The sequence below is a fragment of the Dryobates pubescens genome, chromosome 2 (genome assembly GCF_014839835.1).
Source record: "Dryobates pubescens isolate bDryPub1 chromosome 2, bDryPub1.pri, whole genome shotgun sequence".
NCBI classification, from domain to species: Eukaryota; Metazoa; Chordata; class Aves; order Piciformes; family Picidae; genus Dryobates; species Dryobates pubescens.
In genome coordinates, this window is record NC_071613.1 from 10,505,406 (window position 1) to 10,533,170 (window position 27,765).

At 37.8% G+C, this 27,765-nt stretch overlaps 1 protein-coding gene across 1 annotated transcript in view; it reads right to left on the minus strand.

The window, feature by feature from the left end:
• The window catches only part of USH2A (usherin), a 385,837-nt gene that overhangs the window by 152,735 nt on the left and 205,337 nt on the right, over positions 1 to 27,765 (minus strand). The window contains exon 37 of the mRNA XM_054170013.1: positions 12,723 to 12,902. Coding sequence (XP_054025988.1) covers positions 12,723 to 12,902 — 180 coding nt within the window. The remainder of the gene's footprint in view (positions 1 to 12,722; positions 12,903 to 27,765) is intronic.

A 27,765-nucleotide genomic window follows, 5' to 3' on the forward strand; every position in this document is an offset into this window, starting at 1 on the left:
TTTGTTCATATATCAAAAACTGTCATAGGAGCACACTAGGGAATATGTTGTCAAAGAAACCATGGAATTATATCTTCTTATTTACCATTTTCTCTAAGATGTAGGTGCTTATCACAACAATATCAAAGTGTATTCTATGTCAATGCACTGAAATATATTCCCACTGGAAGTTATGAAGGAAATTCAGAAATTGGGAATGTCCAGAATCTCATAAACATTAAAAACTCTAACTTCACAGATGGAGAGTCTCCTCTTTGTTTGCAAGAAGTGTTGTTCACCATCATTTCTGAAAGGTCACAGAGAACAGGGGAGATGCCTGAGGATTGGAGGAAAGCCAACATCACTCCAATCTCCAGAAAGGGCAAGAAGGAGGACCTAGGAAACTACAGGCCAGTCAGCCTCACCTCCATCCTTGGAAAGGTGATGAAAGAGCTCATCTCTAAGCAAGTTGAGGAAATACATTATTTGGAACAGTCAGCATGGATTTGCAAAGAGGAAATAATGCTTGACCAATCTGATAGCCTTCTATGACTGTGTGACCAGCCGGTTGTATGAGGGGAGAGCAGTGAATGTAATCTACCGTGACTTTGGCAAGGCTTTTGACACTGTCTCCCCTTACATCCTCATAGGTAAGCTTAGGAAATGTGGGTTAGATGAGTGGACAGTGAGGTAGATTGAGCACAGACTGTTGTGATCAGCAGTGCAGGGTCTAGTTGGAAGCCTGCGGCTAGTGGTTTTCCACAAGGGTCAGTGCTAGATTAGCCTTTTTTAAAATATTCATGGAGCTGCATGAAGGGACAGAGTGTACTCACAGCAAGTTTGTTGATGATACAAAACTGGGAGGAGTGACTGATACACCAGAATGCTGTGCTGCCATTCAGTGAGACCTGGATGGGCTCTGGGCAATGTGATCTAGTTGACGATGCCCCTGCTTAGTGCAGAGGGGGTTGGACTGGATGATGTTTGGAGGTCCTTTCCAACCCAGACCATTCTATGATTCTCTGGAGAGCTTCAAAACCTGCCTGGATGTGTTCCTCTACAAACTGATCTAGGCATACTTGAGTTACCAAGGGGGGTTGGACTCGATGGTCTTCAGAGGTCCCTTCAAATGCCTACCATTCTATGATTCTATAAAGTCAAACAGTGGAAGTCATGCCCTTATAATACTGAGGCCAGCATTCTTGGAAAATTTACCTCTTAAGGTTCAATCAAGTGTTTTCTAAAAGTTTGCTTCCTGGAAGCCTTTTAAGTAGCAACCATAATCTCAAAAATGGAAGTTACAAACCCCCCACCATTTGTTACTTTGCTCCAATCTACAAGCTATTAGAAATCATATTATCTTTTCTTGTTCACCTGAGTAGGACAAACCTGAAAACATAAACATTAAAGCAACAATACTTATTAGAGTAGAAACTCCAGGTTGTGTGTTATCTTAAACTGCTTCTCAATGCACTCTAAGGCATTCAAAGCATATAGCCTTTGCAATAGCCTATACTCCCTAGTTTTCTTCTGCAAAGTACAGCATATGTCAGATTCAGACAAAACACAAAAAATGACTGTATATTTTATTAAAAGTCTATGTTTCTCCTCTCTTTCTTTTTAACAAAAGTCTAATTTAGTTGTTGTTCCCTTAGGTACAAAGAACACAGTTCATAATTCATTTGATATAAAATGTCAGTTTAGATTTTTGCATTTCTTTGATAAATGAGAAAAAACATGTACATTTCAATTTTCTTCTGTGAGGTTTTACTAACAGAATCCCCCCTCCCATTGTGCTGCTCAAAGACCTTTGTGTTAAATTAAACATCAAGATTCAGAAACTGTAGGGAATGATATTTCCAAGACATACAGTACAAATATATGAGTCTGGGAGAAAAGGTAATGATTTTTCCTACCAGAAAAGTGATGTCTCCCTAAGAGCATCTTTGATCCTTGAATTAGTTCTCAGTTATAATTTAATATATCAAAACTGTCAGCAGCTTTCCTTATATTTAGACATAAAGTGATACAGTCAGCTTTACAAAGAATAAAATACAACATTCAGGGGATTGCTCCCCTCTCAACATGTGGTTGTGATTCCAAAATCCATCAATATTAATGGGGGAAATCTGTGTATATCAAAGGAGATGGCAGAGATTTAACTCCATAGTATCTGTCATCATTAACAATATGGGTTTTTTTTCCCCCATCTAACCAAATCCTGCCATTGCTTAACATGCAACACACTCATGGAGGGTAATCTGGACAACGGCAAAGAGCAGAATCAAAAATTTAGTTCTGGAAATAAAACTATTCTAATTAGGAAAATAACCACAGACCACTGTATATTATTCTCTTATGTAACACTTGAGACTGGGGCAAACAAATCTGAACTATCACATTTACAGAGTAAACAAGAATTCTTATCACTTCTCAAAATTGCCAACTGCAGTGCTATGGCTGTCACTTCATGTTACAGTCTCATTCAAGAGCTGCACTATCAATAAATTAAGCTATATTAGAAAGTAGAAATAGGATCACATTTTGATGCTCATGCTGAGTATCAGCACTGGGAAAGAATGTATGTCCAGATACACAGATGCCCAGAACTCGGGACCTGTTTTCTTATCCCCCACTTTGTTGCTGACATGTAAATTGCCTCATCCCAACCTAAGAAATGTCTTCAGCTGTGAGTTACAATAGTATTTTATCTGTCTTCTCTTCCAATAAATAAGACTTTTTTCTTCCCCAGTAGTAGTAGAGTTTCAGTAGGACAGATGGGCATTATTCTGCCTTCCTTATGAATCCAGAGATTAGTACACTGCTGGCAAGTGGGAGATGGGAATGTTAGTCACTTTAGGATGAACAATCCAGATCTTTTTTTCAGCCAGTGCTCTTACAGAGATAAGCTGTGACAGGATATGAAAAGTATGACATCTCTGTTCCACGTAACTGTGGCAAAAATCCGTAACTATTTTATGGATTGGACCCTCTCTAAAAATAGCATATCAATTGACAGAAATATGATCCAGGTGTTATGCACTGAAGCAAAATATTTAATATTTAAGGTGAATAAAAAGCAATTCAGACAAGCCCATTCACACATGGAAATAATCTGTGCAAAATATACAGTTGACTTATCTGATGAATAGTGTAAAAGGATTACAGCTTTTTATACACTACTCAGCTACACAGGAATGTTCATACAGCATTATTAAGTAGCTACTCAGTTAATGTCCTGTCCCAGATACTTTTAACAAATAAACCATTTGTAGTAATTATCTCTTGGCTTTCCTTCCTCAGATAATGCTGAAGAATGTATAAAAATTCACTGAACTTGGTGGAAGTGTGTCAATATACAAGAAATTATCTGCTCCCAAGTATAACTGAAAAGACCTTGCCTCCTGTCTTCCTATTCAAAATTGGGGATCTTAATTGATCAAAAGTCTTAGTAAAATTATCAGGTTTTCTTTAAAGTCAAGCCAGGCTGGTTGTCTTTCGTCCTATATGCCACAAGCCACACCACAGTTTGCACATCAAATTAGACACATGTGAAAGGTAAAGGAAACACCTTGGCAATGCTTATTCTCTACAATACATATTTTCTTCAACCTTTTAATAAAAAGAGGCAGAGAAAACTTCCTCTCCTTTGTTCATTTGTAAGACATGGAGTGAAAGGGCTAAATCTGCATCACAGAAAAATTATCGCTGCTTAATGCAGATTACAACCATCAGGAACATCCTGTTGATTTTTTTGTGTGCTATGTCAATTTTTCATGAATAACAGTAAAACTATAGACCAGACAGTCTCACCTCTGTGCCTAGCAAGATCATGGAACAGATCCTCCTGAAGGCCTTGACTGAGGAATACAGAAAGTGAAGAAGAGGTGATTGGTAGTAATCAACATGACTTCACCAAGGGCAAATCATGCCTGATGAACTTGGTGGCTTTCTGTGATGATGTCACAGCTTCAGTGGAGAAGAGAAGAGCAACCGATGTCATCTACCTGGATTTGTATAGAGTGTTTGGCATTGTCCTGTATGACATCCTGGTCACCAAACTGTAGAAGTATGGACTTGTGAGGTGGACCACTCACTGGACAAGGAATCGGCTGGATGGCCACACACAGAGTTACAGTCAGTAGCATGATGTAATAATAGAGACAAGTGACAAGTGGTGTTGAGTGGTACACTGAGACTAGTGCTGTCTAAGATCTTCATCAGCAACATGGACGATGGAATTGAGTGCACCCTCAGCAAGTTTGCAGATGACACCAAGCTGTGTGGTGCAGTTGACACCCTGGAGGGAAGGGATGCTATCCAGATGGATGTGGATAGATTTGAAAGGTGGGCTCAAGACAATCTCATGAAGTTCAACAAGGCCAAGTGCAAGGTCCTACACATGGGTTGGGGCAATTCCAAACACAAATACAGGCTGGGTGAGGAGCAGTCTTGAGGAGAAGGACTTGGGGGTGTCAGCTGATGAAAAACACAATGTGAGCCAGCAATGGACACTTGTAGCCCAGAAAACCTACCATGTTCTTGGCTGTATCACATGCAATGTGACCAGCAGGGCAAGAAGGGTGATTATCTCCCTCTACTCTGCTCTCATGAGACCCCATTTGGAGTACTGTATTCAGTTGTGGTGCCCCCAGCATGAGGGGCATGGAGCTGCTTGAACAGGTCCAGAGGAGGGCCACAAGGGTGATCAGAGGGCTGAAGAACCTCCCCTATGGAAACAGGCTGTGAGAGTTGCGGTGTGGAGTCTGGAACAAAGAAGGCTCTGGTGAGACCTTATAGCGGTCTTCCAGTAGCTGAAGGGGGCCTATAAGAAAGTCAAGAAGCTAGGGCTCTAGTGATAGAATGAGAGGGAATGGATTGAGAAGGGCAGATTTAGATTAGATATTAGGAAGGAACACTTCACAGTGAGAGTGGTAAGACACTGGAACTGGTCACCCAGATGTATACATGCATCTGCACTTGCTTGCAGATGCAGAAAGAAAAGCACAATGAAGAAAAAACTATCAAATGTCAGGAATCATGGGCAGCATAAAACAATGCTGCATTATAGACATACCAGAGGAGAAATGGTGTTTCTGATTTTCACTCAGTTTCCCTTTTGTCTCCATTTCTGTCTTTTATAGAGAAGTTTTTCTTCTCCTTAGGTAGTCAGTCATCTAGCCCAAAGACAGAGGTTATATAATGAGGAGCACTATACTAGGAAAAAGTAAGGAAAAGTAAAACTGAACACACAAGCATAACAAATAATTAACTATAGAAAGGAAAACATTTTAACCCTTCACCAAGTGTGTTAAGAAATTTAAGATCCTCTTTCACATCTATTTTTTAACCTACAAAGAGAATCCTCAAGTAGGAATTATTTTTAACCATAAAGGGAACCGGCAAAAGAAGGAGAAATGCTTTTATGGCTACATGACTCAATTGCATTATGAGCAGCAGGGTAACTTCCACAATCCAGATACTTCAACTGCAGAAAACAGGGAATAAAAGGACAAAAACCCAAAAGAACAAAAATCCAGCAACAACAAACAATAACAATCACCAAATAATAACAACAACCAAACCATAACAAATTAAACAAAACACCCCACAAACAAACAAACAAATCTAAAACTAATTGAGAAACCACAAACAAAAAAAATCTCAAAGCCGCAGACATTTGCCTTTGCTGACAGTTAATGAAAATGCCCTTTTATTTTGGAAACTACAGGGGCAGAAGTTGTCAAAAATAAATACAATGAAGTAAGCTTTTCAGAAAGGCAGTTCAAATCATAGTAGCAAAGTAACATAAAAAGCCATCCAGCTCGTAATACTTGCATATCTCTGGAAAAAGGTTTAAAAGACAAAATTTGTGGTGTGGTAGTTTTAGGCTATGCCTTTAAAATTAGCTGCAGATTTTGAGCAGAAAAGTAAAAAAATATAAATAAATCACTGTTGGGTGTAGAAAAGGAAAATAAAAGATTACTCTAAACAAATTCATTGGATAAACATCTGGAATAAGAGAAGCTGTATCATAACAATTCTTCACAATTCAATTCCATTCTCATGCCTCTTCTCTTCTCTTCTGATCTTGGCTATTTTGCTTCACCTGGGAGATAACATGCTGTTTCAGTCTGGCCTTGAGATAATACACTGCTTTCTCTCAGCTTCTCTTGGTACAGGGGGATTTGGGAGGTTTGGGAGGTGGAGGAGTCAGTGGAGCAGCCTCTCTGGTCTTTTTGACCAGAGGGGTTTCTGTGTTTGCTAATTGCAAATGTTTGTATAATATTGTAAATACTGTATATTTTGTACATATTTTGTGTAGTTTTTGCTTGTAAATACAGCTTCATTTGCTTCTAACTGAGTTAGTCTAGCTGAAAAGTTCATGTTGGGGGGAAGCTTCAACCTACCACACATTGCATGATTTTTCAAATGTCTTCATGTTTTCACTATGAATTTCAGTGGCATTTTATTGTAGAATTCCTTCAATGGGAGAACCTAATTAATCACATAAAGAATGTTGACTTTAATTAGGGTCTGAACAGTCTAGTTCAGATTTACACAGAATGAAAAACAAAACAAAACAAAACAATAAGAAGCAGAACCATGAATAGGCTTAAGATTATATAAAAATTGCATACTTCATCTAGATTGTGGCCTTTTTCTTACACACAATTGCAACCAGTCCCAAAAAAAGGTACATCTGATAGTAGGCAATAATTTTAAATAATGATCTGCTGCTAAATTACAAAACAGACCATTTCCCCCACTTTCACACATTTTTCTGCAGTTTTCCAGGGTGAAATCTGCTCTACCACAGATTTCTTCCAAGAGATCTTAAGTAATGCTTGGACCTCGTGCTAAGGCTATGGTTTTGGAAAGACCTGGAGTGAGACCTCTACAATGAGGTTAATTGCCTCCTTATAGATGATCAGCTGGATATTTGAAGCTGTTGCACAGTTCTTTCTTTCTTGTCTGACACTCACCAAGTAAGCAAAAGTTTTTCAAGGCAACTGGAACTGCAGTATTGAACTTCTTGCTCTAACTGTTTCATGAAGCTGTAGAAGACAGAAAACAACCTAAGAGCTGATAAATAGTGTCCTGTCTGGAGTACTGGAACAGCTGTAATTATGGGATATTTGCTTAGCCTGAAAATGAGGAGGAGGTGCAGGGGTGAAGAAACGGAGGCAATCAGAAGAAAAAAGGTATAGCTGAAATGTCATTGTCTTTTGGCACGCTCCAATTTTACAGGTAGTGGCTTACACTACAATTTGATGTAAAGTAACCTTGAAATGGTCCTTTATCATATATGGGGCTATGCTGAGCCGAAGTGGTTGCAATTTAGGAAAGTGAGCAGTAAATGGGTACATTTATGCCTCCCAGTGCCAGAATCAGAAGATACAACCTTTCAGGAATAAGATTCTCTCTTAACACCCAAACCATCCACTCTCCACTCAAAACTAAGAATAGACACGTCATGAGCTCACTGAAAGATGTGCTGAACAGACTGGGAGAAAAGAATAAAAGAAGAAAGTAGAACTAATGAAAATGACAATCAGTGCTGCTGAGGTTAGAGAAGAATTACTGTTTCATTAAAACAACTCCTAGTTTTCCACACAAGCACATTTGCATTCCTACCCTTACATCCCCATGAAATCATCTTTCTGGACAAAATAAAGAACTAAAATGGAGAATTTGCACAGCTTGCCACTAGTGCTGTTTAACTAGCTCAGTGATTGAAGGGAAGGGAAGAGAACTGAGGAATACATAATGCCTCAGAAATACCTGAAATCAGAAGTAAAGTCTCTCAAAAAAAGTTTTATGGTATGATATTAAGCAGCATGGTAAAATCAACTAGTCTCCCAGGTGTCATGTGTTAAATTGAATCTGATGATATTCAATACCATGCTGCAGTCATGCCGGCTTCAAAATGAAAGTGCTGGCTGAAGCGAAGTGTCATGGGGCTTGAAGTTCACACCGTAACATGAGAGGCTTCCTGTTGCAGCTGCTTCTGGTTTTGTGCTGTTGATCTTTTCCAGTGGGGGGGCTGTGGGTCAGGGGGTGAAGGAAGTCACTGGTTTCTGCTGCTGCTTCTGCATTTTGCTGCACTGTTCTGCAAGTAGGCTAAGGTAATTGTGCATATATCGTTCAGAGTAAAACTCTTTATCTCAACCCGGAGGCCTTTGGTGTTATGTCAGTCTGTGGCTGAGGAGAGGGGCTTGTGAGAGTGAGCTGTGTTAACTCAGGATACCATGGAAAACTAGCATGTTCAGGTCTGTTTTTTCTTCCTAAACAATTCTGGCCTAATGGCATCAGTTTGATTTGTTTACTGACTATTCATTCATCACCTACTATTTTCAGTAATCAACTTGTGTGAGCAAATTCTTTCAGATGTGAATATAAATTGTATGATGTGATTCTTGCTTGCATAATTAGTTCAATATCCAGTCTCAGAGGTGTTGCTTCCTAAACTAACAGTAGCTGAAATCCTTCGGTTGCAGGACATCATCCTTCATAGACATTGAACAATCATTGACAGCTACAAGTATGTAGGCTCACATTTTGCTGCTGAGAACTAACCCAAGCTTGTAGGCAGAGGCATGCAGCATTCTATATACAAACAAGGGATCAGCGAAGGGAAGGTTCAAAAGAGTTCAAGGCAAAACCTGACATCTTTCACAACTAGACTTTCCTATGTTGTATAAATCACAGATAAAGCACATAAATGAACAACATACTTCATAAATTATGGCAGATATTAAAGAGACTGCTTAGGCAAATATTTTTCCAGAGTATCTTGCCTTTTATGTTTTACATAGGGGATATATAAAAATACTTTGAGGCTTTCTTCTACAGAGAAGTCATTACCAAGTTAACGGTTTGTAATCCCCAGCACAAGTAACCACACAGAAACAACTCTGCAATGTGATACAGAATTACCATCCACAACAAGCTTTATGTCCCTTGTCATTACTTGGGAATCCAGTCCTTTTCAGAGCTTTGGGGATGATGCTTGAGTCCATACCTTTCTGCTTCCCCATCTGATCACCACTTGTCTCTCACTGCTATCTGTCTTTGCATACAGTTATTCAAGATAATTTATCATTATTTTTTTCTGCACACAGGACTTCTCAGTACCTTCCATACTAGGGCTTTCATAGTTGAAGGAAAGGAACAAGTGGATCAAGGAAAGGAACAAGTGGATCTAACTAAAGTTTAAACTACTACTGATAGTGACTTCAACTTTCTTTTTAAGATCTTACCGTATTACAAAGCAATTATAAATTAATGGGGTCCTCTGTGTGCTACTACATCAGAAATACCAGTGATTCTTTACAGAAGACCTTCTCTCAGATTTTTGCAGTTTTACATCCACTGTATTATTTCATTTACCTAATTAAATTAATTGTAAAACAATTTGCTCTCCAGATCTTTTAATAGCTAGCATACTCAAATTTATGTGAAGCACTGGTTAGTATATTATTTTTTACAACTTCTGCCAAAGCAGTTTAGGACAAGATAAATAGAACAAATTTATTCTTTTTGGAAAAATTATAAAACTCAAAAAAATTGCTTCTACCTCTACAGTATGAAATTTGTCACTAATCATTTTAAACTATGCCCTTTTATGCTTCTTCCATCTCTTTCAGCTTTCTGTGCAGTTCTTTGATGTAACAAAGACAGTTTCAGACAAGATTTCAGTTCATCTGAAAAAAAAGCTTTAAGTCTTGAGGCAAAAAGCAGTGTATTTAAAATTTATATACTCCATAATGCCTTTGTTCTGAACTTGAACATCCTGAAAAACTTCTCCGCTTTCTTTTGCCTTCGACTCTGAAGATCATTTTTTCTCATGGTTTCAGCTTCTTATTATGCAACAGTGACTTTAACTGGTGGTTCCAGCATTTAAGTACATGCACAGTCATGGCTGACCCTTCCTGATCAATTGCCAATCCATACAGGTTTGACTGATAAAAGAGCCAATTAGATTTAAGCAAATTAAGGGACATCACCAATGTCAACCACTTATTAAACTGAATGCTGAATTCCATGCATACAAAACACTAATGCACCAAGTCCCATTAAGAGTTGAAATCCTAACCCCATTAGTAACTCCAGACCACTACAGGGTAAGGGTCAAAAGAAAGTTTCATATTTATGGATTAACATTTGGATTCAGTTTTTATTTTTTTAATCTTTCCAAGAACTCTTGAACCTGTACTGCAATTTTAGTCAGGAGCTTAGATAAAATATATTCCTTGTTTCTAAGACGATTTTTTTAAGCATTGACTTTAAGCATGGCATATAAGCTTAATGAGAAATTAAGATGTATTCGATCAGGTAACACTAAAGGTTTGGTATGCTTTATATTGTGTGCAATACACTTTAAATAAAAAATGGAGCAAAATAAATGCATGTTGGAAGAAAATTTGTATCTCAGTTGAAAAATGTGACCTACAGTAACTTCAAAATGGAATACTCCTTTGTTCTCTTTCTCAGTCTCTCTGTCACACAATCTTCCATCAAGCCCCATGAAGTACTCCCCACAACACAAATTTCTGAAACTGCTTTGTTTCTGTTGTTCTTGCAATGAGAATGCTGCATTTTAACAGTTATCAGACCTTTCACTGTTTGACCAAACAAAACCTCTGTCAAAGTGAAATTTGGACGCTGATTTAAAACAATAAAATTCCTTCTGATTTTAGTAGCATCTCGATAATTTTAAAGGTGTTTGTAAGTGAAAGCACTGGAGACAGCCCAGTGTAACATTAACGTTATACTCAAAACTTAACATGCAGTGGAGCTGGATGGCATTCAGAATCATTATAAAAAATGTCACAGTAAAGTAAACATACACTGTCCTGCATATACATGTGTCTGTATCCATGCACACATATAGCAATAGTATAGTGTGTGCGAGAGTACTTCTCTCATATGTACTGCTTCATTTATTATTCATTTCACTGCACATCACAGTCCACTGGACAATAGTATGGAAGATTTCTTTAATAACTCTCACTGCTAATTTAATTCTACTTAAACACACATATCCTAGTGAATGCCACATGCTTTTCAGCATGATTTTATGTGTAAATCAGGATAATATGTTTTCAGATCATTAACTAAAGGGAAGCATGAACTAAAACGTATTTAATCAATGAGGTATTGCTTTTAAACTACCACAAGGTCATAAAAAAGATAATTTCAAAGCTATAAGTTTTCTAATTGTAATCAACAACAATCTAATGATGAAAGAAAGTGTACCTTAATGGCTGTCATAAACTTGTGCACATCCTTGCCTATCTTTAAAGATCCTTTACTTTCTCATTCAGTGAAATTCTCACTACCAAATTTGGATAATTCTACATGCAAAATTGAAGTGTCACACTGAGATTAGAAATGTCAATTGCTTACTGCTTAGTCTTAACTGAGCAGTAAAACTCACATGTGGTTCCATTACTGTATGACAATGTATATTTGTTAATATTAGGTAGAATTTGGCAGCCAACTCACAAAACTATAGAATCTTCTGGGAATTTACCTTTTCCTTCTTGCTCAGTAATCTGGTATTTGAAGCTCTGCATTTTATTCATTTACTTTTCAGAAGTTTTCCTGCTGGTTTGGCCCTCTGTTTGCAAGCCAACTGATGCAAGTGCAAGTTTAGTTTTGAGCAGTAAGGTTTATGGGATTTCTTTATCTGATGTTCGGTGTTTTCCTTTTTTTTTTTTTTAACACTTTGAAATATGCGCCACTTTACACTATCAGCTGACTACCTACACAAACACATCTCTCTTCCTGGGCTGCATCAAGAGAAGCATAGCCAGCAGGTTGAGGGAGGCGATTCTCCCCCTCTACTCCGCTCTAGTGAGACCCTGAGTGTCCAGTTCTGGAGCACCTATTACAGGAGGGATCTGGACGTGCTGGAGCATGTCCAGAGAAGGGCCATGAGGAGGATCAGAGGTCTAGAGCTCCTCTCCTATGAGGACAGACTGAAAGAGTTTGGGCTGTCCAGTTTGAAGAAGAAAAGGCTCTGAGGAGACCTAATGGTGGCCTTCCAGTATCATAGTATCACAGTATCACCAAGGTTGGAAGAGACCTCAGAGATAATCGAGTCCAACCTGTCACCACAGACCTCATGACTAGACCATGGCACCAAGTGCCATGTCCGATTCCCCCTCTTGAACACCAGTATCATAAGAGGGCCTACAAGAAAGCTGGGGAGGGAATTTTTAGGGTGTCAGGTAGTGATAGGAATAGAGGGAATTGAAAACAAATAGAAATCAGTGGATTCACATTGGATGTATTACTAACAAATTAACTAAGTCTATACAGTAAGTGTTCTTACACTTACAACTTTCATTCTAAAACCTATTACAAAATGCAGGTGAATCTGTATTCTCAAATTAGATAAGCCATTCATGATAGGATATGCCAACATTCACAGAAAAAAAAAAAAAAAAGAAAGGAAAAAAACCACAACAAACACATGAAAAAAACCCCAAGTATATAGTGCACTACTCACCTATATAATCCATTCTCTACACAACTACCTGTTTTCACTCTCTGGGTCTTATATTGAATAATATGAGAAATTAGAACTTAAAAAGAGTAATTTTTGTTAGTAAAAACTACTAATGCAAACACATTCTTATGAGCTTTGAGTCCTCAATAATAAATACCAACTTGTTCAAGAGAGTATTTGTGTAATAGCTGCATGCATGGAAAAAGCACTTTTTCGTACTTACCTCCTGGAGGCATGGCTATTGTTATAGCATCGCTTTTCAAGCTGCCCTGGCTGTTGGAAGCATTCACTTGCACTGTGTAGTTAGAAAATGGAATCAGTCCTTTAATGGGCATCCATACGCTGGATTCCTTGCTGCTGCATAACATCCGAGTGTCATTTACAACAGAATAATTAGCATCAGCTGTTGTGAAAAAAAGGAAGGGGAGAAGAACAAACATCATACCTTTATTCGGCTGCAGTTTGCTGTCTCTATGCATCATATTGTGTCTACTCAAATGAAAAGCTGCCATTGATAACAAAATTGGTTAGAGTATCCTGTTTTCTCATCCTTTTGTCAACAATGTGTAGTAGTTGTACAACTGCAGTAAGACACATGCTTTCCAGTCCTCTCAAAGACAAAAGAAGGATTTGAAGTATTTGGTTTATCAGTAGAAATCATCAGAGAATGCTACAGTAACCTGCAGGTCCTTTCAAGATCTCAAACTTAAGACTATTCTACTCTACAAAAATAACAAAATAAACCTTTCCAAAATACCTGATGACTAAGCCCAGAAAATACAGAAATTCTATGTCAAGTAACAAATATTTTGACTCAACAAAGATTTCAGTCATCTTTCTGAGAGCAAAGCTGAGTTCATTTAAAAAATATCCGTTATTTTGAACATATGAAGTGCTATATACATGATTAATATTATTACTGTACGCTATTCCATGCAGAGCTCTCATGCTGAAGTTGACAGAAATTCTGCATTACAAATGACAGCAGAATCACACAAGTCTGAGACCACAGGTATAAGAAAGAGATTAAATTAATTGGGGTATTGTCACAGACAGCAGACTGAATATTCACATCTGAGCCTTCCACAATAATCTAGATAAGATACCATATTAAAATAAAAATCCACACAAAAACCTTGGAAACTGTCTTTTAATTAATTTAGTTTTTGAAATGTTCCATATTTCTATCATGTGCACTAGCATGTGCATATGCAGTGGTAGATTTGCTGATTTTAGTCATGCTCACATTGTATTTTACCATCAAGGAGCGATCTGGACTTTCCTTTAGTTTTGGGATTCCCATGAACATTTACTGATTCACTTAGGGTACAAATCCAAGCCATTCCATTATTCTGATAATCACAGAGCTGCACAAAGGGTATTTTCAGTGATCCTCCTGGTAAGGTATGGCAAACTTTCTGAAGTTTTGGGAAAGGGGTCAAGTTCATAAAACTCTGTTTATAAATTTTCTTGGTAGTCTAGCTCTTCATTGTTCAAATTCTATGTGGATTACACCATGCTTATAGCATAAGACTGCCCAAATAGACTACAGTGGTGTGAATGCAGAATAATTTCAGGCAACTTGATAGATTTATTTTGAAATTCACTGAATTTTACATTAGCCTGAGAGACCTCATTTTAGAAATAGCAATGGAGACAAAATTTCATGTCATGCAAGAGGAACAGCCACGTTTTACATGTTCCACATACAGACATAACAATTCTGCAGAAGCAAAGTTATTTTGTCTGAGATTACTCTTATGTACCCAAGCTACTCAGATAGGGCTAGAAAAATGTATGTACATTATTTGATCTTAGCTCTTAAATTGTATATCAAACTCTCCTTCTGCACCTCTGTAAAATCATCCCTCTGTGTGATTTGAGTTTAGATATAATCCAATAAAGTGCATTTCTTCTATTACCTATCACAGTTTTTCTGTGCACCACCAGGCAGTCTGCAATGTATTCACAGAATGCTTTAGATGGGAAGGGACCTTGAAGATCACCTAATTCTAAACCCCCTGCCATGGGCAAGGGCAGTTTCCACTGTACTAGGTTGCTCAAGGCCTCATCCAACTGGGGCACCTCCAGAGAGGGGGGCATCCATGACCTCCGTGGGCAATCTGTTCCACTGTCTCGCCACCCTTACTCTAAAGAATTTCTTCCTAATATCTTGTCTAAATCTACCCACCCTCAAGCTCAAAGCCATTGCTTCATTAAAAAAGTCCCTTCCTGACTTTCTTGTAGACCTACCTCAGCTACTGGAAGACAATGAGAAGGTCTTCCCCGAGTCTTTATTTTTCTAGGCTCAATGGCCCAAACTCTTGCAGCCTGTTCCCACAGAGGGGGTTCTCTATGCCTCAGATCATCTTCATGGGCCCTCCTCTGGACCTGCTTGAGCAGTTCCATGTCCTTCATGCTGGGGACACCACAAGTGGATGCAGCACACCAGGTGGAGTCTCACGAGAACAGAGTAGAGGGAATCACCTCTCTCATCCTGCTGGTCACACTTTGTGTGATGCAGCTCAGGACATGGTTGGCTTTCTGAGCTGCAAGCACCCATTGCCAGCTCATGTTGAGTATTTTGTCAGCAGACACCCCCAAGTCCTTCTCCTCAAGACTACTCTTGTGACATTCCTCACCCAGCCTGTATTTGTGCTTGAGATTGCCCCGACCCACATGTAGGATGTTGCCCTTGGCCTTGAACTTCATGAGGCCATCTTGGGCCCACTTCTCAAGCCTGTCCAAGTGGCATCCCTTCCCTCCAGGGTGTCAACTGTACCACACAGCTTGGTGTCATCTGCAGACTTACTGAGGGTTCACTCAGTTCCACTGCCCACATTGCTGACAAAGATGTTAAACAGCATTGCTTTCAGTACTGTGACTACCACCCAACATGTGACTGTAATATCCATCTATTGTTATATGAACAACAATAAAGCCATTAGAAATGACAAATTGACATTTACATTAAGGTTCCAGTGAAGTAAAACACTTCAGGATTTGGCTGGCTGCATTTTTAAAATGTTTCACCTTCAATGTGTTGACTGACCAAGGGGCATAGGAGAGATTCAAACCTCAAGCATAAAAGTAGGCTCTTTAACCACGATTTATGTACTCAGTTCATGAGAAAATTAAACTTTTTCAAACTACCTTACAGTTTTAACGTGTTAATATTCTCATCCATCTGAGCCCTGAATGAAAGCATGTACTACTTCTGCTGATATTTTTATTCCACAATTAATCTTTCTTCACATGGCTAGCTATACAATACATTTTAAAATACAGTTTCGAATAACAGAAGAGGAATTAAAAGGATTCCAAGTTGCCTGGATAACAACATTAATATACAGTAATTATATAATTAGTTGTAACATTAAATTCTAGTTATAGCAGAGTGATTACTCGGCAATTATAAGAAGCATATAATTACTCAATAATTAGGAGAAGTATGTAATTACATAACCATTTTATTCAGCTCAAAAATGAACTTGCAAATTTACAATGAGACAGACAACATAGCAGTTTAAATTCTTTCACTGCTTTTAATAAAAAGGTGAGGAGTACTTTCAAGTTTCCTGACCTGCATTTTACACAAACAAAAACTGTTTTATCCCAGTTTTTAGCCAAGCAGCTTACTGCTACTTCTAATATTTTTCTTGCCAGAGCGTTTTTTAAATGCAGGTCTTACTGGCAATGACTTGCAATATACAGCTTTGCCAGTTCTCACTACCTAAACTTTGCTTTCAGTGGGCTGGAAAATGCAGACACATAGGTTCAGCCTGAGAGAAAGCAACATAGCGATAACACTATCATATCAGTCTGTGCCATTCCTGCCTAGACTGCTTCAGTATGGACCCTATTTGTGAGTATAAGTGGATGAGGCCTCTCTGTTTCCATTTTTCATGTGTTATTCTCTCCATCCTGCTCACAGGACCTACTGTAGTCTACCAGTGAGTCTGCTGCAGACCTAAATAGCAGCTGCCTCAGGTACCAGTGAAGTCCTAAGAGACATTGTTTTACTTCACACAAGTGGTTTCTACCAGAATACCTCCTTGTTCCTGCACATTTCTGCCATGTAACTGCTGCCATGAACAGTCACCAGCTCTCAAACAAGCAAGATCTTCTCAAGACACAGATAACATTAGCAACTTAAGGAAGCAGAAAACAAGCTCTTAGAACTGGCACACCACATATTTCAAAACTTAGGCAAGCACCATAAATTCAGATGGAAGGGGGCTCAGGGTTACCATCTCCTATAACATCTCAAAACAAACAAACAAACAAACAAAAACCTTTGCAGACATGAAAGGCTTCCCCATGCTCCTTAATCTTTCCATGTTTTTGTATCATGATGGTTTGGGTTTTTTTTTAGTAGCCTTTCTGCTCATAAGGCTCTCCAGATCTCCCCTAATACTTCTGAGGGAATTCTTAGGCTAGGTCTGGAACTTGAGAAAAACCTGTGCTATTCCTATTTTTTTCCTAGCTTATACCAGATCAAGGTATCTCAGTTTTTCAGGATAACGTTATCCAAATGAAGAAATTAGAGCTAAAGAATATCCATATACATACTTTTCAAGCATGTATACTTGAAACAAACACACAGGTACATATTTCATTCAAAATCATTGTATAAAAGTGCTAAGCTTCACATGCCACTCTAGGTGCTGAGTATTTGTGTCTGAAGGTTCACTGTGGGTGAACACTTTGAAGGGAGCACCCAAGCAGATATGCATTCCTGTTACTGAGTACCTCTGTAAATAGGTGAATAAAGTCCTGTGGGCTGGCGGTGCGTAAATTACTGCTGTCCTGGGTCTGTCATCCTATGGGGTTCACTAGATTGTAATAACATAAATGGGTATCCTTTTCCATTCTTGTTATAATCATTGTCACAAGAATTTTAATGCCTCATATATTCCATAATTTTTTTTCTGTGTGCTGTACTGATCTGACCTTTTCAATATTCTGTAATTTGACTGGCTGGCTATTTCAAGTTCTTTCCTTTTTACAGCCTTATTAACTTGTGGGGAAGAGGTGAAATGGACAGCCAATCAGAGTATCTCATATTGCAAAGGTCACAGTAGTACAGTATAGCATCAGCAGACACAGAATACTGTATATTAGTCATTAGCGTTCTGATCTCTTATTCATGTGAGAAAGGTTGTAAGGAGTGCAGGAAATGGTATAACATGAAAACATTCTCATGACAAATACTGCAGTGGAAGAAAGAAATCATACAAACTAAATGCATTCATCTCACATTGAAAATGTGGGGAGTCTTCCAAGAATTTGCCATGTTCAGAGATACTCTTTCCATCTGGATCAAAATTAAGAAAAAAGGTACTAAGCTGGGGTTGCATTTTTACATATTGAAGAGAAAAATCTCATGTTTCGTATGTGTGGGCAACCCCCAAATATTTCTGTGACTACCACTGCATGTTGCTCAGTAAAGTAATAAGCTTAAACTTAACCAGTCTAACATGTCGGTATGGCAAACACATTGATATATATGTGCTGCTGACTTTCTAGGCACATACTTTTCTCTCGCCATCAAGAGCTAGCCACCATTATACAGAAGATGTTGCTCAAAACTAAGCTTTGTTATAGTTCTCTGTTTATATTCTTACAAGATTTAAAAAACAGAGCTGCCTTTGTAAAACAGATTCTACCTCTTCCTATTTGTGGGGTCCAAGAAAATGTCTGACTTCTCTTCTTACCTCCAGATTTGTCTTATCTTAAATGGTATTACAAGACCTCAGTTTGTGAAATGCAGACAGATTTCCATCTAAAAGGTATTTAAGCCTGAACACTTAAGTCTTCACATCATGAATGTTCAATGAGCTGTTATTTTTCCTTCAATACCACTGTTTCAAGACAACGAGAGACTTAACGAGACTTAACGAGAGTCATAAAAGTACACTACATATTGGGCACTAAGACATGGCAGAAGGCTGGGTTTTTTTTAGTGAGTTTAAGGCTATGCGTCAGGCTCTGGCATATTATTATCAATGTTTGTATTAATGTACATACATGTCCTGATAACCTCTTTTGTATTACAGAGCATTTTGTTCCACAATATTAAAATAGATAGAAGCTATTTTAATGATGAACAATTACACTGTAGAAGAGTACTCAAAGAACAAAGGCAGCAAAAATCCAGGTCAAGGAACAGCTCTTATAAGGACCAGAGAATAATTAGCACAAACACTTATTTCTATACCTGCTTTATATGTATGTGAGGATACAGAAGTTAAGCATCTTACCTTGGGCCACAGAAAAAGTTAATGTCATAATGCTAAATAAAAATTTAACAAGACCTCACTTTTCCATCCCTTTCCCCATCCATCCCCATCCCTCATCCTAATTACACAGCAGTTTCTGTCCCTGCGCTGGTTTATGGCTCTTTGGCATCACACCTTTCCAGGGGAAAACCTGTGAAATATGCACATTCTTGCCTGTAGGCTCCTACGTTTGCTTTTAGTTTTGTCTGTTCTTCAGACTCATTAGCTTCCACACAAGCTACTCCTATCCTCCCAGCTAAGATTTTTCTTCTTTCCCTATCCCGTTCTTTCTGGTGCAGTATTCAGAATTTAAAAACCATGATTTTTCCATTAGTTCAGTTGTCCCATAAAAATAGCTAAACATCTTTCGTCATCCATATTGGCAACTCTCTTTTCCTAAGAACTGTAACAATGAACTATTCTCCAACTGCACTCCTAAGTATTCCATGATCTTACTAAGTACTTGCTGTGCTTTGACATCATAGGTCCCTCTTCTACAAAGTGTTGGGGGGTGGGGTTTTTGTGTTGGGTTTTTGGTGGGTTTGTTGTTGTTCTTTGTTTGGTTATGCATTGCTGTTGGTTTTGTTTGTTTGTTTTGGTGGGGGGTTTTTTTGAGTGTTGTGTTTTGGGGTTTGTTTTATTCTGTTTTCCTAAAGAGTACACTGTTGATTTTGCATCTCAGTCTCCTGAACTACTATTCTTTCCTCTGTTCCTGAGTTGACAGGTGTGTATTCCTAAGGATATATCACAGCCTCAGTCCATCAAACTAAGTCCAAACCTGAAAGACTCTCTTATCCCAGAAAACCCTCATTCTCATGGGCTAAGGGGAGCAGCTGGATGAGATAATTGAAAAAGCAGTGTGACAAACTGGAAAACTTATGAATCCAAAATATTCTTTTTATCTTGTAAATCATTAATGAACAGTTCACATTATCTGCATTGAAAAAAATTTAGGTTTTTTCTTTTCCCACTGGTAATTAAAGAAGCCTTTAGTTTTAAGACTGAAATATTTAAAGAACAAAATTCTGTTTACATTAAGAATTGGGGGGGGAGGGTGTTGGGTTTGTTTTTGGTTTTGTTTTTGGTTGTTTGTTTTTTTAACTTTGAGTTAGGTCAAGCACTGGAACAAATTGCCCAGACTTGTCATGGAGTCTCCTTCCTTGGTGGTATTCAAAACTCAAAACTGTCCTGGGCAATGTGCTGGAACTGACCCTTCTTGGAGAAGGGAGGTTGCACTAGATTATTTATCTTTAGAGGTGCTCTCTGACCTCAGCTGTTCTGTGATTCTATGAATCTATGAAATTTGCAGAATACTTCAAGAACCCTAAGGCAAAGCAGGGGTAATCATTACAATGAAAGCCTGTTCCTGTCAGGAAAAATAAGAGATCATTAGTGTAACAAAGACAAAGGGAAGCACATTTATATGCTCATTAATTCTATGGACTGAAATATGAATAAAGTCCACATCTTGGATGGGGAAGATCATACAAGTTAGCACAGAGCCCATGGATAGTTAATGACTGCAGCCAAGATTAGGCTCTGTCATGATGGCAAGCAGAGAAGGATGTTTGGTGTGTGGTCTCATTACCCTTTAGAGCTTACAGTTCAGTGCCATGAGGCTTTCAACTTTAAAAATCTGTAATTGTAGATGAGAGTCTCAAGAAACTTTTTTTCAAATGTGAATTACTCTTTTAGGTTTTCTCATTACTCTTTCATAAACATAGAAATGTCTAATGAATCTTGCAATTCATTCTGTCTCATTTAGCTCTTCTGGTTAAACTAGTGTATTCAGTAATGTCAGATCTCTGCTGCAAGTATATTCACCCATATTGTAACTCATTTGCTACAACATCATCAAAGGCCATCACGTCTGGACCACCTCCTACACCCTTTCCCTATCCTCCCTCCCCTGACCCCTCCCACCCTCTTCAACTAAATATTCTAGGGACAGACTATAAGAACTCGGTCCACAACCTAAAGAAATCATAAAATAGGATGAGGTTACCCAACTCTGCAAAGCATTCTGTGAAAAGAATCATGTTATGTGGATTTCACATAGACTTCCTCCCTCCAAGTAGTGTTATCTCAAGATGAGCAAGAGAAAGTGTCCCAGCACAACTCAGCATCCCAAGGAGTGTAACATCAAATAGCAAAAACATTTGATGCCCTTGTGATGTTAAGCTGATGATAGAGCATATGGGTTTTGATTTTATCCACTTTGAGAGGTTTTATAGAGAAATGATGAAACTTTGTAAGGTTATTTCATTAGATCTTTCACACTAAGAAAATTTCAGAAACAGTTTTAAAACCTGTTTGTTTTTTCATGGTTGGGACATTCTTTTTCTAGCTGCAGCAGTACATAAATGGAGATTATCACAGTATCTGGTTTCTGAATCTGTGCCCATAATTCATGGATGCCAATAAGAATTTTCCATTCTCCAGGGACACTATTGGAAGGAGACTAGCTAAACACACAGAGCAGAACTGGGAGTCTCGAATCCATAATCAAATATCTAGATTGATTGTGTCACTTGCACTTGTATTGATTTCAATTGGAGCAGCTGACCCAAGGGAATAATAAAAATGTGGAATAAAACTGATTTATGAGAACAAAATAAATCCTTTTGTGAGTGGTAATGAATTGGTACTATTTAACCCTTTCAATCACAAAGGGAGAACACTATTTATTTTTGCAGAATGCTGAGTTAGCTGAAGGAAGTTGTATTAAAAATGTCAATACTGTCAAATGTCATTATACTTAGTTGTAATACTTTGGAAGGAATGAAGCTCTAAACTTGATCTAGGATTTTTATTTGACATAGACATTCTTTTGGCTTTTCCAGTCACCTTACATGAGGCATCATAAATGATGCATGTGTAGACTGAAAGAACCACAAAATCACTCAGGTAAGTGTTTGTTGTACTTAAAAGAGTAGCTGCCTCTAGTTTATTTGGGGCAAAACCATGTAGAGTAGTAATTTAAATAGCCATATCAACTGCACATAATCATCCCTATAAAAGGATGACCTACCTTATTATCCTGATCTTTCTGGTGTAACACTAGAAAGTTATGCAGTGAAAACCTAATTTGATCCCCCCATAGACAGTTCAAATAAAAACTTAATCAAAGCTTGTCAAATCCTAGCACTTTCTGTACCTGAAAAAACAGATGGGTTTACATCAGTCTCTAAAGAGAAGCATATTTGTTTGAAACCAACAATACAAGTAACTGAATGTAATGTCTTCATCTGCTGAAGCTCTAGTCAGATTATATGTATTTTGTTTGGATCATGTATTTGCATTGTTGACACAAACCATTTTGTTTCCAATGTCACAAATTGGTTTTTGCATTTAGGATTTATCACAGATACCTAAGCACTGACAATGTAACCTCCTCAGCCTTCCTGTGGGTTAAAAACTCTGGAAGACATTCATTAACTAAAAGACTGCTTTTTGTAGGAGAAGAGATTGGCAAATTCCCTTTTACTCAATAGTATTTACCAGGGCCATCCCCAGAAGATTGCTGTTATTCCCTAGGCTATACCTAGGGAGCAGGGGTGGTTTCAGAGACTATCCTGCTATTGGCAGTCACTACACAATTTCAGCCTGATAAGAACTAGTACGTTCCTTACAGAATTGTGTATCTGCTTTAAAACATGAAAAACAATACATTTTCCAGCACAATATAGAAATCTAGACCAACATACATGTGACAAAAATGTAACTATGTAAATAGAGCATTGCTGAGCAATTAAAACATTATCTGTGGTCTGATGCTAGAGTCTTCCCCAAATAATCAGTCCAATGTAGGTATTAGATAGAGATTGCTGTTATTTTGCTTTCCTCTGATACACCTGTATCAAGCAAGTGAAAAGAAGAGCCTGTCTGTAGCTGAAGGAAAGCATGTTAGCAGATGGTGTATTGTGAAGTTGTACAAAATCTACTGAAGCTTACATGCAAAACCATGAGTTTTCTAACCATGCAAACCAAACTTTAAAGAGCACATTCCATAGTGTCCAAATACACCTAAATCCTGCTCTAGTGAAATGACTACCTGAAAATGGATCATGCATCACCTTTGCATCCCCTTTCCATCCCCATCCTGCCCCCTACCCCCCCAGCCATCTTTAAGGACTAGTGCATCTAATCTGCAGCTAAAACTACAGAGATAGATGAAATGAGGGAGGAATGGGTTGAAATATAAATCATCTCTTTAATAGCTGACTTACAAAAGCACATAAAGCTCCCCCAAAATATCCTGCATTGGGAGTGGAGAGAGTATCTCTTGAGTTCAGCAGGTGATGCCAGCGCTGTTGCTCATAGTAGAGATGAGGGGTTTTGCCATGGTCTCCCTCTGCTGCTTTATACACTTTCCATTGGAAACCACTCAAACTCTCTGTTGGTTGGTCCCACTGACGATGCTATTTTAGCTGTGTAGAGTATGTTAACATGGTGCAAGTGTTGTACGGCAACAGGTCTCTAAGCATCTGTGTACATATATTAATAGATAATACTTATCAAGTATTTAAATTATTATTGATTTTGTTGTGTGCTACATTTTGGGAGGTAAATACCTGCTGCAGAGAGGCAATTCTCAAAGTCTCATGAAGCTCCTTTGTAAGAACACTGTTGGGGTCACAAGAAAAAAATATTCCAAGAATAATAGCATGAAAACTATAGCAGGCAATACTTCCAGAAAGGCTCTAGAAAACACTGCCTTAGAGACTTCAGGGTCCTTAGCATTAGCAATATGAAGTCACTAAGGTACCTTTGGCACTGTGCAACATCATAGCAGTGTAACAAACTGAAAGGGACTAAATATTTCTCCATGTTTTACAAAGGTAATTGGCAAAATACCAATATCATTAATATCACCACAATTTCTCATGTTTACTTTCCTTTTGAAAAATCTTATCCTTGTTTTAAAGTCAAGGATCCCTAGATTCCTTAGGTCAGCTTCATTATGAAAGGAATATTTTTCTTATTAGTAATGACAAATTTAGTGTGCCTGTCATTAGAGATATGTAGATATATAGATATTGATAGATACAGATAGAGAGATAGATACAGATGACAGATAGATAGCTATAGGTGATGGATACAGATATAGAGATAGAGGATATAGATGGAAATACAGATATAGATCAAGGGAATTCAGGCTGCAGAACATATAGGGTTACTGTGTAATCCTAATTTACTGGAGTAAATGCCTTTTCCTGTCCTGGTCTGTGCTAGCACAGGAACACATGATAATATAAACATCTTTGGTTAGTGATAAAATCCATAAAGCACATAGTCCAACTATTTACCCACTATGAAAAAAAAAGCTTCAGATTTCTTTGGTACCAGCTTTTTGGATGTTCAGCTACCTGAAAGGAGAGTGTCATGGGGTTAAGCACTGGAATTATTAACCATAGAGACAGAAAGTCCTCCTAGGGGCTAGACAGTCCAGGAGATGAACCCAAGAAATTGTAATTTTGTTATTCAATCCCACAATTCTGCTATTTTTTTATAAACTGACAGCAAGGCCAACTCAGTCTCTTTTCTCCTTCCCTTTTGCTCTGGAGGGAGTCCTTATCTGGTAACACAGTGCAGTAGACATGTTTGTGGCCTATGTATAACATGTTAAGGATTCATGAATTCTGTATTTTTCTGTATATTGTTAAATACAATTATGTATTTATCTCCAATTCAATGAGAGCATCTGTATTTTACTTCCTTTGGAAGTCCAGTCCAGTCTTTAAACAAAGACAGAGATGCTTAATAACTACTCAGCCATAGAAAAAAAATAGTTGTCAGAGAAATAGCTCATTTTGCAACTAAATCATATGCTTTTATTGCATATATGCCTACATATGTGCTGCCATTTTTGTAAAATAAATTTTCTTGCAATAATTAAGGCAAATCCAAATTTGTATCTGTGGTCAGGCATTGCATGTTCAGTTGCAGCAGATGTAAATTCAGATATAAGGTATTTAAGCAAATGAACACATCTAAAAGAAATTCACCATGAAAATTTGGTCTAACAAGACTCTTGCACAAGTTTTTGCTATTCCTGAAACAAGTTTGATTCTCAAAAGTTGTTGTGTTGTTTTAAAATTATCAGATCTAAATGAAAGAACACATGCCTTCTTCTGCATATTTGAAGATAACATCCAACACAATTTTCATTCTCCATTCTCAAGCCTTTGACACAAGGCAGAGTAGGAATTTCAAGGGACTCCAGCACTCCTCTCTCCACTTTGGTTGGCATCTGCAGGTGGCATGTCTTCTCCCAGCAGACACTGCTTTTATGCACTAGCTTGATTCTTAGTGTGCACCGTTTGAATTCTGATTGGAGAATGGGCTGAAAGCACTGTGTCAAATGAAGATGACAAAAGGAACCTTATAAAACAAATCAATAGATAGTTTGTGTTTCCTTCATTTTTTTTTATGCATATAGTAAATACTAAACTAAATTTCTTTAGAGGTAGCTTCTTCTTTTTTATATATATTTCTTTTACCACAAAAAAATGTGTTCAGCTGTCAGAAGTCTCCAGTTTGCCAAGAGAATGACTAGGGTGCAAGATGGCGTTCTAGTACAATCTATCTGAATAAGCAAAGTTACCAGATGAATAATTTCCCATTTGCAAAATTAGCAGATGAGCTACATGGCTGAAAAGTAAGAACCTTGGGTGATATGTTACCAAATCAATAAAAAATACCCAGAAAACAAAATAAAAATACCCCCAAACTGAAAATCACAAAGATCAATTTCTACATTCCAGAGCAACAGAGTTCTCAATATAACTGTGCAACTTTGTGTTGCAAAAATCCCTAAGGGCATACAGTTAATTAAGGATTCCCTTTATGTCAAACTTGCATTCAAATGCATCACAACATCCAGGGGACTACAGATTTGGATTCATTTTGTGCTAATGCAGTCATCTGACACAGGTAGGAAGATAAGAATTTCCTCCAACTCTCTCCTTCAGAAAAGAGGTAATACCTGATTCTTCTTGTACTAGAACTTAATTTTAGATATCCAGATGCAATTAAAAATGACCCTGTATTTCATCTAAACCCACCCTGAAGGTAAACAGGGTTGAATGAGGAAACTACTTGAGGGAAATAAGCCTAACTCTCACCTTTCTTTTCCTTTCAAGATATCTGAGAATTGGAAGTGTATCAGATAATAAAATCCTTTAACTCCTTTTACAGACAAAAAAAAAAAAAAAGTTGACTGCGATCTAGTAATATTAGTATTTTGTGCTTTGGATTATAAATTGCAAACCATGTTCCTCTTAAAAGCTTCTTCCAAGGAAGCACCAGGACTTAAATGTCTTGACTCAAAGCAAATTATCTTTGCAGGAAAACCTGTTGCCTAAGCATTGCAGAATTGGGACAGAGCCCTAAATCTCTAAAATTATATTTGATCCCCATACTCAGCTTGCTGGGAAAAAATACTCTTCTGGAAAACATACCTGTGTGGATCAGAATGGTGAAACAAACTAAACTCAGCAGACTCTCCCTGTATTTTAAAAAGTACTTTCACAGAGAAAGTCCATCATAAAAATAAACATTTGAATTAGAAAATGAAGGCTAAGTGATACAGGTATTTCTTGTGCATTTGCTATTAAAGAATGGACAAATGACTTAAAAACCATTATTGATGTCTTCCTTTACTGGCAGAAAATCTGAACTATATCCTGCTGATCTACATTTCACACTTGCAATTCCACAGCGACCTTTTCAATCTCATTTATGACAGTATTTCCTTCTCTTTCAGTTTGGCTACTGATAAATGTCAACCAGACACATGCTACTTACCAAGACCTTGCTATGCTAGTATCTAAAAAAGCAAAAATAAGCACCATTGCTAGTATCAGAACTAAACAGCAGTGAAAAACCTGGGTATGCATTTACACTGGACTCAAAAGTCAGAAATTTTAAGAAGCCTGTACGCTTAGAACATTCTATCTTGCTTTTATGCATTACAGGGCATTCTTTACTAATGTATTGTTGTTTTTACTGTATGAGGATAAATATTCCCTACTTCCCTAAAAAAGCCACAGCTACTTAAAATACTTTGTAAATTATTTAAGATTTATTTGGCCTCATTAGAAAACAGTCTAGAATGAAATACAGCTTACTATAACAAGGAAATAGCCAATAAGCTCCCAGGCTCTTCACTTTAATTCCTACGAGGTATGAATATTTGTAAACACAGCTGGATGGAAAGTTATATACAATCTCAGTACAATAAATGGCAGATCCATTCTGTGGGGAGGGAGGGGGAAAGTGTACATAAAATATTAAGACAGTCATAAAGAGACATGCATATGTGAAATTTGAAAGATTTGAAACAGGACAAAAATGGAGCTAAGCCTGGGGACATCTACAAAACATTCAGCATGCGATCAGCTGGTGTCTCTAAAGTGTTGGAATAACAAGTTCATGACAGAGAAAGTGTTAAGTTACACATTATTTAAACACTTTCCGTGTCATCAACCTGCTATCTCAACATACCATATGCTATAGTAGGGCACTGATAAGATAACAACACATCAAGCAGAGTTTCACAATACACGTTAGGGATGGTGGTGTAAAAATATAGAAATGCAACATATAGATATGTATATTAGAAAAAATCACTCTCTCCTAGTGGAACCCTTTGCCCTGTCCAGGGGCTATACTTATGTAGAAGGATTTCCATGCTTCAAAAAGTGCGTATTTGATGAGTCCACCCCTCAGAGGTGTAACATTGCTTACTTTAAAAATAAAAAGGAAAAGAAAGTTCGATGAAGAGATATTAAGTTTGAATGTAGACCTTCCATGGCCCATGTAGTTAAGTTACAGCTGAATAAGGAACCCAACTCTCTGATAAGACACAATAGCCCCCACATTACCACATTACAGATAAATCTGCAATATGCCCTGACGTGCTTAAATGTTTATTCAGGTTTCTTTAGCTTCAATTCTCCCTAATTCTACTTCATGTAGAAG